Source organism: Medicago sativa, chromosome 5 (assembly GCF_051527215.1).
Source record: "Medicago sativa cultivar Bolivia chromosome 5, Bolivia_mono, whole genome shotgun sequence".
NCBI classification, from domain to species: Eukaryota; Viridiplantae; Streptophyta; class Magnoliopsida; order Fabales; family Fabaceae; genus Medicago; species Medicago sativa.
This window is the reverse complement of record NC_140753.1, coordinates 18,479,380-18,494,600: the sequence shown is the minus strand read 5'-3', so window position 1 is coordinate 18,494,600 and position 15,221 is coordinate 18,479,380. Positions and strand designations below refer to the sequence as shown.

General features: G+C 34.8%; 2 protein-coding genes and 2 pseudogenes across 6 annotated transcripts; 3 read left to right on the top strand and 1 right to left on the bottom strand.

The window, feature by feature from the left end:
• The first annotated feature begins 848 nt into the window (after positions 1-848).
• LOC146920727 (mitogen-activated protein kinase kinase 9-like) lies at positions 849-1,779 on the top strand (annotated as a pseudogene).
• Positions 1,780-3,096: 1,317 nt separating this feature from the next.
• Positions 3,097-7,283, bottom strand: SAMBA (valine-tRNA ligase). Of its 2 annotated transcripts, XM_085714183.1 has the most exons (4): positions 7,087-7,283; positions 6,146-6,934; positions 4,510-4,623; positions 3,097-3,628 (listed from the first exon to the last, which is right to left on the bottom strand). In XM_085714183.1, exons 2-4 carry the CDS (start codon positions 6,300-6,302, stop codon positions 3,567-3,569), a joined length of 333 nt encoding a protein of 110 aa, XP_085570309.1. In that variant the 5' UTR covers positions 6,303-6,934; positions 7,087-7,283; the 3' UTR covers positions 3,097-3,566. The 2 variants fall into 2 exon arrangements, with proteins under 2 accessions (XP_085570309.1, XP_085570310.1); XM_085714184.1 differs by lacking the exon at positions 7,087-7,283 and having other exon boundaries at positions 4,513-4,623; positions 6,146-6,388.
• Positions 7,284-9,971: 2,688 nt separating this feature from the next.
• Positions 9,972-15,088, top strand: LOC146920724 (uncharacterized). Of its 3 annotated transcripts, XM_085714177.1 has the most exons (4): positions 9,972-12,093; positions 12,612-12,884; positions 13,684-14,114; positions 14,431-15,088. In XM_085714177.1, exons 2-4 carry the CDS (start codon positions 12,720-12,722, stop codon positions 14,858-14,860), a joined length of 1,026 nt encoding a protein of 341 aa, XP_085570303.1. In that variant the 5' UTR covers positions 9,972-12,093; positions 12,612-12,719; the 3' UTR covers positions 14,861-15,088. The 3 variants fall into 3 exon arrangements, with proteins under 3 accessions (XP_085570303.1, XP_085570304.1, XP_085570306.1); XM_085714178.1 differs by lacking the exon at positions 9,972-12,093 and having other exon boundaries at positions 12,745-12,884; positions 13,692-14,114; XM_085714180.1 differs by lacking the exon at positions 9,972-12,093 and having other exon boundaries at positions 12,763-12,884; positions 13,649-14,114.
• LOC146920725 (pentatricopeptide repeat-containing protein At5g46100 pseudogene) lies at positions 10,404-11,932 on the top strand (annotated as a pseudogene). The gene has a single exon (XR_015011888.1). The product of XR_015011888.1 is annotated as a pentatricopeptide repeat-containing protein At5g46100 pseudogene (transcript).
• Positions 15,089-15,221: the final 133 nt, after the last annotated feature.

Below are 15,221 nucleotides of genomic sequence, written 5' to 3'. Positions count from 1 at the left end.
CATGATTGGATGCATATGCCTATTTTTTTTACACATCAATATAAATTAAATCTGTTCTCATTCTTGCCCTTTGCATTCCATGAGACGAATTGCTTCGAATTTAACATTATCTCCACCGTTAATGAGAACAAACAAACAAAATAACAACTATGAAAACAATCCTTAAAATAAACAATTATGAAAACAATTGTAAAAAAAAAAAAATTAAACCTTCCCTGACTTAAATTATTCTTATTGGTTTATTCTTTTTTTTTTTGGTACACTTATTGGTTTATTCTATTTGATTGTTTTAAGGAACTATTGTGCGAATTTTGAATAAGCAAATTTGAGATTACAATTAAGACATACATGATACATGGCCCTCTAAAAAAATGTAAGGAGGAGCATCACAATCCGACAGCTATGGCGTCATATTTCTAATGACATGAAACAGTATATGCAATGTTTTTTTTTTTTTTGCCAACTCTATTGGGGATGTTCATCCCCTGTTATTTTGTTTTAATCCTCTTTTTTATGCTTAGGCTCTCGTATTCAAAAAAATAAAATACAGTAAGCTGGCTCCGCCATTGGTGGATCCTGTAGTATCGAAGGAGGGTATCCGTCAAGGGGATTCTTTGTTGCTCTATCTTTTTACTCATTGTGTAGAAGGTCTTGCAACATTACATGAAAGATCAAACAGAAAAAGAGATACCAAGACACTGAAATTTGTAAGAATGCATCTATTATTATTATTAACCATGCTCCATATATCCACAGAAGGTCTTGCAACATTAACATTACACTGAAAGTTGAAATTATTGACTACATATATCCAAATTTATCAAAACAACCAAAACCTCACCTGTCCTATGAATTCGGAGTAATCACAACACACTTGTCACCACTCTCAAATCTTTCTTCAATCATTTCCCATTCTCACACTCTTTAAACCCTATTTCAAAGTGTTTTTTCTTCTAGTGAAAATCAAGGTAAATGACATGACATTGGTTATCAGAGAAAGAAGACACAGGCAAGCTCTAACACTTTCCTTACCATAACCTCAAATTCCATCTTCTTCTCATAGTTTCCCTAACCAAATCCACATGCCATCATTGATTTCATCACCATCCTCTCATGGCATCAAAAGTCTCTCGGACCTTGAAAAAGTAGCAGTACACAGTACTGTACTTGGCCATGGAAATGGTGGAATAGTGTACAAAGTTCATCACAAGAAGATTAATTCCTTTTATGCATTGAAAGTTTTACACTTTTCACAAGATGGTATTGGATTTCACCAACCACCAACACTTGAAGCTGAGATTATCAAAAGGGTCGTCGATTCTCCTTAATCCTTATATTGTAAGGTGTCATGCAGTTTTTTACATTCCAACATATGTAGCACCGACACTTGAGACTAAAGGCATGTCTGGTGAGAATGTTGATGAATTTTTGGAGATGTTGAGTCATTTTCCTTTGATTGATCCTCAACAGAGGCCTGATTGGGCTACTTTGATGTGTACAATTTGTTATGGTGAGAGTATAGAGATGCCTGAAAAGGCTTCAGAAGAGTTTCCAAGTTTTGTCAGGAGATGTCTTGAGAAGGATTGGAGGAATTCTGCATCACCCATTTTGTGGAAAGAGACAATTATTGTTCTAATATAAGGGATGAGGGCGAAGGTCACCATATTTTGGTTTTGTTCTTGCATTCTAAGTTTTGTTATGAGGGTTTTAGCTTGACACATAGGCTTTTATTATTTAAGAACACTGAAAGAAATTTTGAGTTAAGCTGTTCAGATTAGAGGATCAATAATGCGACATGTGAGTAAAATATGAGTCATGACTCATGAGTATGTCTTGCATAAATGTAATTTACATGAATAGTTGTATTTTCGTTTTTAATGTAAAGTATGTCAATAATGTGACATGTGAGTCAACAGTGTCATGAATGTGTCTTGCATAATTGTAAAGCATGTCATTAATGTTTATAATGAATGTGTATGAATAATTTTGTTTTCGTCCTTTAGTGTACCTCCTTTTTTTTTTTGGTTACAGTTTAGTGTACCTCCTTGGCTATAAAAGAAGAAGTGTTGTAACATATTAAGCATAAACAAATAAAATAAAATCTTTGTATTTAAGTAAAAAAAAACCATGTCCTAAATTTCTCTCTTCTTTTTGAAAACTCTAGTTATTATGTTTATATCATTAATTCCTCTATAGAGATACAAGTATGCTCTACACTACACTCGCCTCATAAATGAGACAAGTATGAGAAAACATCTGACTATTGATCCATGTTACAATCCTCTCTATTTTGAGATGATAGTTTTAATTGTCAGTCTGTGCTTGAGACTTTTGTATGCCTGTGAATGATTGTATGTTGTCTCGCTTGTCAGTTCAGTTAAAATTAATCTCATAATATGTGAGGCTCCCGGCCAACATGGTATCAGTGCCTCAACTAGAACATGGGTGCATATGGTATGAATACAATGAAGAGAGTGAGTAAGAAAGGAAATCACTTTTGTGAAAAGAGACCATTGTTGTTCTAACAAAGGAAATTACTTTTGTGAAAAGAGACCATTGTTGTTCTAACAAAGGGATGGGGGATTATGTTCTTTGTGGTTGAAACTCACCTGATTTTGAGTTTTGTTTTGTTCGTCATCCAAATTTTGTTCTGAGGTTTTTAGCTACTAGCTACTAGCTAGTATATTTCAGCTTTCATTATTTTAGATCGTTGTGAAAGAAATTTTGAGTTGGACATTTGTAAACTTGCCTTGGAGTTAGAAGTTAGAATGACAATAATTTTGCAAACTTGTTGCTACATGCTGATGGCAGGCAAGGTAACAAGTAATTAGTTTCTGGCTCTGCATGGGAGGGGATACTTGAGTACATCCTTAATAAAGTTAGCAAAGAAGATTCACAATTTTAATGGAGGATTCCAATTTGATTTACCTAAGCCATATTTTAAAGTAGAAAATGAATATTGTAATTATAATAAAGGAAAAACAATTTTATTTCGTATAAAATCTTTAAAAATAAATCTCTTATTTTTCTGAAGTTTAAACAAACATTCCCCGCAACTTCATTTTCTATTTTAAATCAAACGGGTATCACTAATAATTTTCATCATAAAAACTTCTGTGAAATTCCTTATTCATATCAAATAAATATATCATACGGTACTCGGATATTTATAGACAGGTAAAATATCCTGTCAAAAAATAAACAGGTTAAATATAAAAATACAAACTCACATTATCTTGGATTTAATGATCCCCACTAAATTAAAATACATCAATTTTGAAACAATCAACTGCAATCAACCACTGATCCCTCAAAACTGAAGCAATGAAAAGGACACCAACTTCTCTACAGAGACTATAAAGGCCAATGGCAAATGCATTGAATGGCACCTATGCAATCATCAACTCATCATGTTCTTCCGGAACTATAAATCACGTGAAATTGTAGCATAATCGAAATGCTTTCTGTCAATGCAGCCTAATAACTCGTATCTGCAGAACACAACCGTAATCACTGGATAATTAAACAGAGGCAGGGCGCTTCAAGGTGACAGAGTTCTGTTCCAACTATTTCGGTGGAGTAAAATTCCAATTCTTTGAAATTTCTGTGGGCCTATGGAGGTGACCACCTGCAGCAAAATATTTAGAAGAAACAAAGCTTAAGTCTCTCAGGATTCCTTGGTCAATGTAAAGAGGGGATACACTCGTCTATCATCTAAACCAGGTAAACAAAACCGAGCAAACAAGATAACCATACTTCAAAAGAGCAATACTCTACTTCCTATCATACTACTATTCTGCTTATTTCAGAGACATCAACAAATGAAGAGGAAATGGGGCGGGGCAAGTTGAAAACATTAGCAAAAGAAAAAATCTAACTAAATATCACAGTACAGGTACACAGTCATCCTTAGTCCAATGCTACTTTCTTTCATAAAAACATTAATACCTACAGATCTTGCAAGTGACCAAACTAGATTTCAGCGATGTACCATGAACGTGATTTGTTTTTGAGAATTTATCACTAGATAATGTAACAATTATATTGACCAAGCTAAAGGCACTAAATTCTGTTTGTTAATAGGTTAGCAGTGAAGTGAAGAAATAAACAGCAACTTAGAAACATATGTCAAAACGAGAACTGTTGTGAAAGATGCCAGAGTTGATAATTATCGAATTTAATTTAGGATTTAGAAAATATATTTAGTTTTCTATGAGAAAGTGCATGCATATAATGAGAAGTGTACACCGGCGCTATTATACAAATATTTTTTTCAACCACATTTAGAATGAGTTCATTTAGTTTCAACACCATAAAATGTTTGGTTATGAGAAGGGACTAAAAAAATAGCATCAATTAGCTTAAAGCCAGAATCAAGTAAGATTTAGTGTCTCATGTTTAAATCAGTGGCAACAAAATGCATCAAAATAATTCTGTAAAATATTGCAGGGATCCCTGAAGATAATTAAGATACCCCAATAAGGCGGTTAACAAAATTGACATACTAACCACCTCGACGTGATACAAGGTGAATCCGAGAACGAGGTCCTTCAAATTTCCAGTTATCTTCATCCAGGGATTTAACCTCCTTGTCAAGTGCAGCCATAAGATCCGACTTTAGCACTGCAAAAATCAGAAATCAAAATGTCTAAATGCACGAGTTATGTGAAAATACAGGAAAACCAGACAAAAGAATGCACTGTAATTTGGTTCGAAACCCCACATAGATGCTATTTAAACCAAAAATTCATTTTGGCCCTACATTGTTTTGGTAATCATGATTAAGATTTTGACACAAGACAATACAAAAAGGCCTTACTGATATGAATCATAACCAGAACAAAATTTAAGGCTACATAGTACTAATTCAAACCTTGAGAACCCCTAAATAATCTGCATTGAATGTTAATCAATGGCTGTTAACAATAACTTTTTAGAAAACTCCGCAAGGTTAAAGTCTATCCTCTCTTCCTTCTCTTTTCCCTCCCCTTTGTTTCTCCCTAAATCCTTGTTATAGCCTGAAAGAGAGCCGTTCATTAACTTCACCGAAAAGGTAATACGGTATCATAAGAGTAATAAGGTGATTTGGGAGAGGAACATCGAGGTTGGAGAAATCAGGGATGGTACATATTAAGTTTTTATATTGGGCCTAACTCAATCTTACAAAACCGGATTGTAAAGTGAGGCGTGCCACTCTTTATAAACTCTAATCAGGCCTTATCTTTTACATATGTAGGACTTGGTTTTTCCAATAGTTCAAATCTAATCCACTAACATTACTAACAACTAACCACTCACATATGTTGTTAAAAAACAATAAACCTTCAATTTACCTCGAGTATCACTCTCTAGTCCCTCTCGTACCAAATTGGATCCTCTACAGCCGGCTGGGTGGTAAACCCAACTGCAGAGAATCCAAATCCCTCTCCTACTTAGGGCCCTTCTGGATTGGCTTGTTTTTTAGGTTATTAAAAATAGCTTATGCAAATAAATAAGCTTTTAAGTTAGTAATTCATAAGTTCACACTAACGAAAATTGTCTCTTCATAAGCTGTTTTTTACATAAACTTCCTTGACAAACTTATGAATAATACATAAAAGCTTGTTTATTTGCATAACATGTTTTGCATAAGCTCAAAAATAAGTCAATCCAAACAGACACTTAGAGTATGTTAACAACTAATGACATGTTTATAAGCTGTTTTCAGCTTATTTTCATAAGCTAGAGCTTATACATAAATAATTTCACTTTACTTAGCACTTATCATGAATAAGTGCTAATGTTATAAACCCACTTGGGTTGTCCTGGTGGTATTGGCTTGGGACCTGGGAGTGTGCTCCTCCTTGAGGTCTCAAGTTCGATTCTCTCCGGTGTCAATTTAAGTGGGCTAATTTAGCTTCTTCAAAAAAAAAAGTGCTAATGTTATAATCTGCAAATTAAATTGTTTATCCAAACAGAGCCTTAGTTCCTAAAATTTATGAAAATATATCTAATCAATTATATATAGTACTTTAGAACTACTCGTGAAACTATCAAATTCATACCCGTTTTGAAATAACAGCAAAGTTTGAATTTTTAAAGAAGATCAAAACAAATAGAGAAGAAAGAAATAAAATTGAACGAAACCCACAAAAAAACAACCAACCTAGCATGGCTTCATCTTTTCGCTCTTCGGTTGAAATGTGATCATAAGGAAAATGAAAATCATCAACGGAAACGGCGGCGTTGCTCATACCTCCGACTCCGCCGCCCATGACTGCCGTGGTTGAAATCGAAGAATGAGCCGGAGATGAACTGTTCATCGTTCGTTCTTCTTCTAAATGGAACACCACAACAACGACAACGACAACGACAAGAAGAAAGTATCTTAAAGTGGATCCTCTCAAAAGTAGCAATGAGTAAATAGTATCAAGTCCACAATTTTTTTTTTTTTTTTTTTTTTTTTGAGAGATCAAGTCCACAATTTAAAAGCCATAGTTTACGTTAAAATAACCCAAATAAATTTCAAATTGAAATAATAATTATTTTTTATTACATTACATTTTTTTAAATTTTGATTTTGAATTTTTTTTAGAGCAATTATGAATTTAATATTTATATAGACATGTATTTATTAATTTTTTTCACAGGTGCATTTATTAAATTGTTCATATTAATTTATATTTTTATGATTTTATTAACTGTATATGTTTTTCATAAAATCATAATGGGTGCCCTTAATATGGTCCTTATTTATAAGGGTGCACCCATGGTCCCTTCAAAATGACCTTCAATTGCAGGTTCCACATAACAAAAATTATTTTTTAAAATGAACATGAGTAACTACTTTTACTTTTACACCCTTTAGTAGAAGCCCCCCAAATAGAGAAACATTTGTCTCCTCTCTCTCTCTCTTCAAGACCGCAGGATAGTTGCTGGAGTGGGATAATAGTATCTGCAAATAAATCCAAGAAACATGATGTTAATGCTTTTGAAATAAATCCTCCAATGGTGGAAATTAAAGGAATATTGGTCTAGAGGTTCAAACTTTGAGTCTCCTGCAAATTGAATAATAAAACACTCCAAGGTCCATGAAATTAGTATGACCTGATAGGATAGTTGTGATAGTCTAGAACCAGTCAATTCCATACGGGTGCAATTGTGGTGGTTAAGAATTTGATGAAGTAGTAATTTGATGCTGGATGTGATTGAATCGCGAATTCGGAAGAGAGAATTGCTCCGAGAATCGTGAGTGTGTATATGAAGGAGGAATGATTCTGGAGCAATTAACAGAGAAGAGAGATAAAGGAGGAAAATAAATGGGTTTCTAAGATTGGTTTTATGAAGGTGAAGGAGAGATAAAAGAAGAGGAGGAAGAACTGTTGTCATGAAGAGAGAGAAAGAGAGGAGGATGCTTCTCTGCTTAGGAATTTTTGGCCTATACTGAAGGGCATAAATGTAATTACCTATGTTCACTTTAAAAAAAAAATGTTATGTGGGACCTTGAAACAATTTTTGTTAGTGTAACCTACAATTAAAGGTCATTTTGAAGGGACCATGGGTGCACCCCTAAAAATAAGGACCATATTAGGGGCACCCAATCATAAATATCTTATTTTTAATTTTTTTTTGGTGAATATCCTATTTTCAAATTTACTTTTATGTTTTCTGTTTTTTTTTTTTACTATCACCCAATGTCTTCTAAAAAAATGATTGATCTAGGTGAAGTCAATGGGGGTAGTTTTGGCCACCCAATTTTTTTTATTTGAATAAGTTAATATATTTTGTAATTAGATATTACAAATTCATAATATATGCAAGGTATGTGGATCAAACTCCGACAGGGGCGGTTCTAAGGCCCGGCTCGCCCGAGCTCCGGCCCAAATTTTTTGCAATTTCTTATGTAAATCCCCTTGAATTTCTTATATAAACCCCTATAAATTGGGCAATTTCTTTAAATTTTTTATTATTTGCTTGCAATTTCTTATGTAAACCCCTATAAATGTATTGCAAATTTTTTTTCGCCCGGGCTTTATAAAAATCCTGGCTCCGCCACTGAACTCCGACCACCACAAAAAAAAATACCACAAATGAGTTTATTTATCAAAAACTAGTAGAAATAGAAAAGTCAAAAGATATATACTTATGTGATAGATATATTTTGTTTTATTTTGAAACTTTCAATCTCTTAAATAATTAGGAGGTCTTTCTTAGCACTTAAAGCCATTTTTTTCCCTTCGCTTATACTTTTTTGTTAATATGTGTGAAAAGAGCAAATAGTTCGCTTAATTGATATCATTTTGTTGTAGACAAAAATCACCATTCTCAAAATAATTTTTTGAAAAATTATTGTTAACAACTTCTGCACCCACACAGCAGCACGCACATCTGCAGAATCCAGCTGCTGCTGCTCAACAGCCTGCTGCGCACCTGCATCAATCTCATGTTGCCTCGGCTGTTTCTGCATAGTAGCCTCTTGTGCCTTATGTTTCTTGCCAACGACCTTCCCGTGATCGCTTTAAGTGCAACGTGGATGCAGGCTTTTCTACGTTGAAGAACAGAACCAATATTGGTATTTGTGTGCGAGATGATGATGGTGCTTATGTGCTCGTTAAAACAGTTAGTTTTGATGTTGTTCATCCGGTTCGGGTTGGCAAAGCTTTGTGTTTATATCATGCTTTGGAATGGCTAAGTGATATGCAATTTGATAATGTGGACTTCACGATGGATTCTAAAATTACTTATGATGTTTTTCACTCTCAGAAAGACAACATTTCCGAGTTTGGACATATCATTTCGGCTTGCCAATCCCTTTTCTACACTCACTTCACAAACTCTCAGGTTGAGTTCACTAGGCGACAAGCGAATGCGGCAGCTCATGCACTTGCAGGGGAGGCCACTTTTTTAGCTAGTCCTGTCATTTATTTTAATATCCCGCACTGTATAAACAATATTATCTTTAATGAAATGCTATAAGCAACTTTCCTTAAAAAAAAGGTTATTTTCTAATTATTTTTAGATTTTGGGTTTTTTAAACCATAAGTAACACATACAATAGTGTTTAATGTGATTATTTTCTACAAAATCATTAAAAAACAGTCTCTATTATTATAAAAAGTTTAGGTGAGTTGGACTATATAGCTTATTAGAATCAGAATAAATCTCAAGAATAAAAGAATATTTATAAAAATAGTTACAAATTACAATTTTTACATCAATACTCAAAGTTCAAGTTACTTATCGATTTTTTTTTTGTGGTATTCAGGATTCGAACCCCAAACCTTACATATATTATGCATTGTCCTTTGAGTTTTACATTGTCCTTACCAACTGAGCTAAGCTCACGGGACAAAGTTGCTTATCGATTATATCGATTATCAAAAGAAAGTAGAGTACTAGAGTGCAATCCAAATTTTTTGGTGGTGTCCAAGATTCGAACCCCGAACTTGCATATATTATGCATTGTTCTTAACAACTGAGATAAGCTCACAGGACAAATTTAATTATCCATTATTTGTGATGTCCAAGATTCGAACCCCAAACTTGCATATATTATGCATTGTCCTTAACAACTGAGATAAGCTCACAGGACAAAGTTAATTATCCATTATCAAAAGAAAGTAGAGTACTAGAGTGCAATCCAAATTTATCGATGAGAAATGATATTTTGACAACCACTTTTTGACAACTTTTGGACAACTTTCTCTCTCATACTCACATGATGTTGTTATCCTCTCTCTTCCTTTTTCTCTCTCCATTGTTTTTGACCAATAAGAAGTGAGAAAAACAAGGTTGTCAACAAAGTTGTCATCAAATGGATGTCAAAATATCATTACTCTTTATCGATTATCTCTTTTGTAATTTTATTTATTTATCATACCGACGTTGGTGTCGGGACAGGTGGTTAATTCACGTGGTTTCGTGCATAACACTTTAGAAACGTAGAAATCCATGGTAGTCACTCACACGCTTCACTCGTGCGATCAATCCCTCTTTTTTTTTTTTTTTTTTTTTTTTTTTTTGAATGGCATCAATCCCTCTTAAATCTTCTTCCATAGACAAACAGTTTCTTCTTCTTCTTCTTCTTCTTACATCGGACAAAATAACTGGAACACACGACGACGATGTTGCATTCCAGTAAATCAAGGTAACACGGCTTCCATTAAATTCTCCAATCACAGTTTTGATTTCGTGAGCATTTTCTATTCAATCTCAGTTAACACAGTTCTCAAAGGTTGATGCTTCATTTTGCACGAGACCCGTTTGATGAAATGCTTCACCCAAGTCTCAAACTAAACCTAACTCCAACATTGAACACACGGTGATTTAACTATTCAACAGTGATTGTTCCACCAGATTCAGTGTAGTATCTTTTACAAATTTCCAAAATCATTCATTTTTAAGTATTTTCAATTTGGGTTATCATGGCTAGTAAAACTTTGTTTAAGTGGCCAAAGCAAATTACAAATTCAGTAGTTGAAAAGCTAATAAAAGCCAAAAAGGACGTAAACAAAGCTCTTGTTATGTTTGATTCTGCAACAGATGAGTATAGGAATGGATTTCGTCACGATCACAACACTTTCGGTGCAATGATTCATAGGCTAGTTTCTGTGAATCAGTTTAGGCCAGCTGAAGGAATGTTAGAGAGAATGAAGCAAGAAGATTGCGAGGTTACGGAGGACGTGTTTTTAACTATATGTAGAAGTTATGGACGTGTGCATAGGCCACTTGATGCCATCAGGGTTTTCTATAAGATGGAAGGTTTTCAGGTTAAGCCGACGCAGAAGTCTTACCTTACGGTATTTGATATTCTTGTGGAGGAAAACCATGTGAAAAAGGCTATTGGTTTTTACAAGGAGATGCGAGAAAAGGGTATTCCACCAAGTGTTGTTTCCCTCAATATTTTGATCAAGGCGCTCTGCAAAAACGAGGAAACTGTTGAGTCTGCTTTTCGACTATTTCGTGAAATGCCCAATCGTGGATGCCAGCCTGATTCGTATACATATGGTACGTTGATTAATGGGCTGTGCAAACTTAGAAAAATTAGTCAGGCAAAGGAACTGTTGGATGAGATGGAGGAGAAAGGTTTGTCGCCTTCTGTTGTTAGTTACACTAGTTTGATACATGGCTTGTGTCAATCTAATAATTTGGACGGAGCTATAGAATTGCTCGAAGAGATGATAATAAATGGCATCAAGCCAAATGTTTTTACTTATAGTTCTTTAATGGATGGTTTGTGTAAAAGTGGACATTCTTCACAAGCAATGGAGTTGTTAGAAGTGATGGTTAGAAGACGTCTTTTGCCTAACATGGTCACTTATAGTACTTTAATCAATGGACTGTGTAAAGAAGGAAAGCATAGAGAAGCTGTAGAGATTCTTGACAGGATGCGGCTTCAAGGGTTGAAACCAGATGCAGGGATGTACGGGAGAATCATAAACGGCCTTTGTGCTGCTTGCAGCTTTCAAGAAGCAGCAAACTTCATTGATGAGATGGCTCTTGGCGGTATCTCACCTAATCGAGCAAGTTGGAGCTTTCATGTCAGAATGCATAACATGGTTGTCCAAGGTCTTTGTAATAATGTTGATCCAACTCGCTCATTCCAATTGTATCTTAGCATGCGTACTAGGGGTATCTCTGTTGAGATTGGCACTTTTGATTGTTTAGTCAAATGTTTTTGCAAGAGAGGAGACCTGAACAAAGCTACTCGAATTCTGGAGGAGATGATATTAAATGGCTGCATTCCGGATGAGGGAATGTGGAATGTATTAATGTGTGGACTTTGGGATCGGAAAAAAGTTCGAGGAGCTACTGAGCTATTGCTGGCTGAGCTGAAGCAGAAGTTTGTTGAAGCTGACAGTTGTAGTTTGTGACTGAAATGTATTAATGTGTGGACTTTCTCTGATGGTCATTGATTCCATGACCAAGAATAAAGGTTTAATCTGTGACAGTAGATTTGTTGTGCGTAATTGGAGGCTAAATTTACACATAACCTGCTCTGTTTGTAGACACTCTTAGTTCTTGCCCGACCTTTTTTGAAACTGTATCGATGCAAATATTTGTTGCAAAAAGATTTTCCATGGTTCTAGCCTGGTGGATAAGGCAAACATACAGGTTATTAAAAATCCTCTGTTTTGATCAAACCCATTACATGATGGTTATTTTTATTTTCCATTTTCTAGAAACCTTGTCAGTTCCAGTAATTAGGCCAAACTTTAAGTATACCAAATTCTTTTCATAGTGCAAAATTAACATTTAAGTTGGCATTCTTATTTTTCTGATTACTATTTATATGGTCTGACTCCTCAGATATTTTAACTATTATTGTGTTGTTTAACGGTGAATTCTCACTATACTTTAACAAGGTTCTGATGTTCTGTTTTATATGTTACAACAAAATTGGAGAGGTTCAAAATTCCTGCTAGATAGGGTAAATATGTAGATTGCTAAGTAAATTGATTGTATTTTTGACACACCATGTCTGTCGGTGTTTGTGGATCATGATCAGCTAATGCTGAAATTTTCTGTTGGGGATAAATAAATACATTTTTTTTGACAAAAAAATAAATAAATAAATACATGTTTACACATTAAGTTAAGTTTCTGATCAACAATTGTATTCTTTACCATAGTCCTGTTCAATAATAATCATTACACAATCCAGAAACAAGACAAAAAACCTGAAGAAAAGAAAGTCCTATCTTGAGTGGAAGAGAAAAGTGAAAGCAAAGTAGTGGAAGATGGGTTTGGATTACTATGAGATTTTGGAGGTTGACAAGAATGCTACAGATGATGAGTTGAAGAAAGCATATAGAAAACTTGCCATGAAATGGCACCCTGATAAGAATCCTGACAATAAGAATGATGCTGAGACTAAATTCAAACTCATATCCGAAGCATATGAGGTATATGTAACTTCATCTTGTTTTTAGTTTAGTTTAATTGCTACAAAACTATGGTCAACTGATCATTCATGTTTCTGAGGATGTTGTTAGTTACAGATCAGATTATCTTGTTTCTCTGTTTTGGTCAGATTTTTTGTCTGTTTCTGTTGTTTACTGTCTTTTGTTTGAGGATTAATTTTGTGTGTTTGAGATCCAATTTGATGGCTACAATCAGTGATATACAGTCGGATGAAAACTGAGGATCCCCTAAGAAGGGTCAAAGAATTTTATGAATTTAGAACTTTGACCCTTACCAAAATCCTCAATTTTCAATTTTTTCCTTCATTATCCAATCTGAATGTGGCGCTATTTGCGATGTTTTTCATTTAGTTATAGATTGATAAGCATTTGACTTTCATCCTAAGTAAGGAGTGCCATGTAAGCATCATTGGTCCAGGGTTTGATCTCCGGCCGTGGTATATGGAAAAACATATCTTATGATAGGTCAACCTCTTAAATTGATCTTAGTTACTTCAAAGGATTTTCTATACAGTTGCACGTAGATGATACCTTGGTTTTACCAAAATAAAAAGAATTGTGTGCTGTTGAGTCAGTTAGTTACTTTCAGTTGTTGAGTAATGTTATAAGGGTCGCTTCACCTTGTTGTACTTATTTTCCATCATTCAGTAAAATTTCAATTTGAGTTAGTTTCATCAATTCATGAACCAACTCTGTCTATCCATGTTGTGGGGAATGGGGATGTACAAACCATGAAATGTTCACAGAATCTGACTTAGTATATTGATTTGGCTTCATGGAGGTTCTAAGTGATCCGCAAAAGAGAGCAATTTATGATCAGTATGGAGAGAGCAGCCTTAAAAATGAAATGCCTACAGCAGGTGACAGTGCAGCTCCATACTTCCAAACTCATGATGGCAGAAGGTTTAGGTTCAATCCCAGAAGTGCAGATGGCATATTTGCAGAAGTTTTTGGCTTTTCAAGCCCTTATGGAGGAATGGGAATGAGGGGCGGCGGCTGCAGAGGCATGGGCATGAGAGGTCAGTCGTGGGTGTCCAGGACTTTTGGCGATATTTTCGGCAAAGATGTATTTGGAGAAAGCAGACAAACGAGTCAAGCTCCAAGACGCAAGGCACCTCCCATTGAAATTAAATTGCCTTGCAGCCTTGAGGAACTTTTTAAAGGTACTTCCAAAAAGATGAAGATCTCAAGGGAAATTGCATATGCAAGCGGGTAAATGCTCTTCCCCTGGCTTTTTAATTCACATCAACTTCAACTTGAACTTTCTCAGAACTAAATTTCATGAGCAGAATGAGAGTTTTTTGTTGGATTTGTTGATATATAAAGTTTCAATACATTTCTAACTGGCGGTGTAGATTATTTTTACACAAACATATTGTCACATAAACCAACTTTGTAACTACATTTTATAATAACTGCAAAATACAAGCTTCTCATTAGACGTTACTAACTGTGTATTCCCGTTCCCTTTCATGTGTGTCTACAAGTAGCAACTTATTCATCTAATATCCCGCATGTGTGTTTGCAGCAAAACTGTACCTGTGGAGGAAATACTAACAATTGAAATCCAACCAGGTTGGAAAAAGGGAACGAAAATCACTTTCCCAGAGAAAGGAAATGAACAACCAAATGTCATTGCTGCAGATATCGTATTCATTATTGACGAGAATCCTCACAATGTATTTACAAGACATGGTAATGATTTGGTTACGACACAAAAGATATTACTTGCAGAAGGAGAAGCTCTAAGCAGAAGCTACACCTTCCAACTTACTACTTTGGATGGACGAGGTCTGACCATTGCCATAGACAATGGAATTGATCCATCCTATGAAGAAGTGGTTGCCGGCGAAAGGATGCCAATTTCCAAGAATCCTTCACAGAAGGGTAATCTTAGGATCAAATTCAACATCACATTCCCTAGCACGGTTGATGCTGAAACAGAAAGCCAGAACTAAGAAATGTTCATAGCGTCATAATAAAGTGTTAACCATTACCAAGTGCATCTTGTGTATAGTACTATAGTTCAGTAGTCTTTGTTTTGCTCTTGTTCTTAACTCTCTTTTCTTCCATTTTATGATTTTGGTCTATGTAGTTTATGTGAGATCCCTTGTGTCATAAATAAAGTCCAACATTATTACTTGAAGGATTGAGATATACTATTTTGAATTATGATTGCCAGAGTACTTAATTTTTTTGTATATGTAGTCTGCAATCTGCATTATTAAATAATCAATAAACAACAAGTTTTCCATACATTGGCCATTAGGTAAGGCCAGCAACATCATGGCTTTGGTTTCAAAATTAAATTGTCTTTAC

What these genes read in the sequence shown, in the direction of transcription:
- SAMBA (XM_085714183.1), bottom strand. Translation starts at nt 6,302, where the DNA reads ATGAACAGTTCATCTCCGGCTCATTCTTCGATTTCAACCACGGCAGTC. An exon ending in AAAAGATGAAGCCATGCTAG is followed by an intron (nt 4,624 to 6,145) that starts GTTGGTTGTTTT and finishes TGATTTTTGCAG; the next exon opens with TGCTAAAGTCGGATCTTATG. An exon ending in CCTTGTATCACGTCGAGGTG is followed by an intron (nt 3,629 to 4,509) that starts GTTAGTATGTCA and finishes ATTTTGCTGCAG; the next exon opens with GTGGTCACCTCCATAGGCCC.
- LOC146920724 (XM_085714177.1), top strand. Translation starts at nt 12,720, where the DNA reads ATGGGTTTGGATTACTATGAGATTTTGGAGGTTGACAAGAATGCTACA. An exon ending in TCATATCCGAAGCATATGAG is followed by an intron (nt 12,885 to 13,683) that starts GTATATGTAACT and finishes GGCTTCATGGAG; the next exon opens with GTTCTAAGTGATCCGCAAAA. An exon ending in GAAATTGCATATGCAAGCGG is followed by an intron (nt 14,115 to 14,430) that starts GTAAATGCTCTT and finishes GTGTGTTTGCAG; the next exon opens with CAAAACTGTACCTGTGGAGG.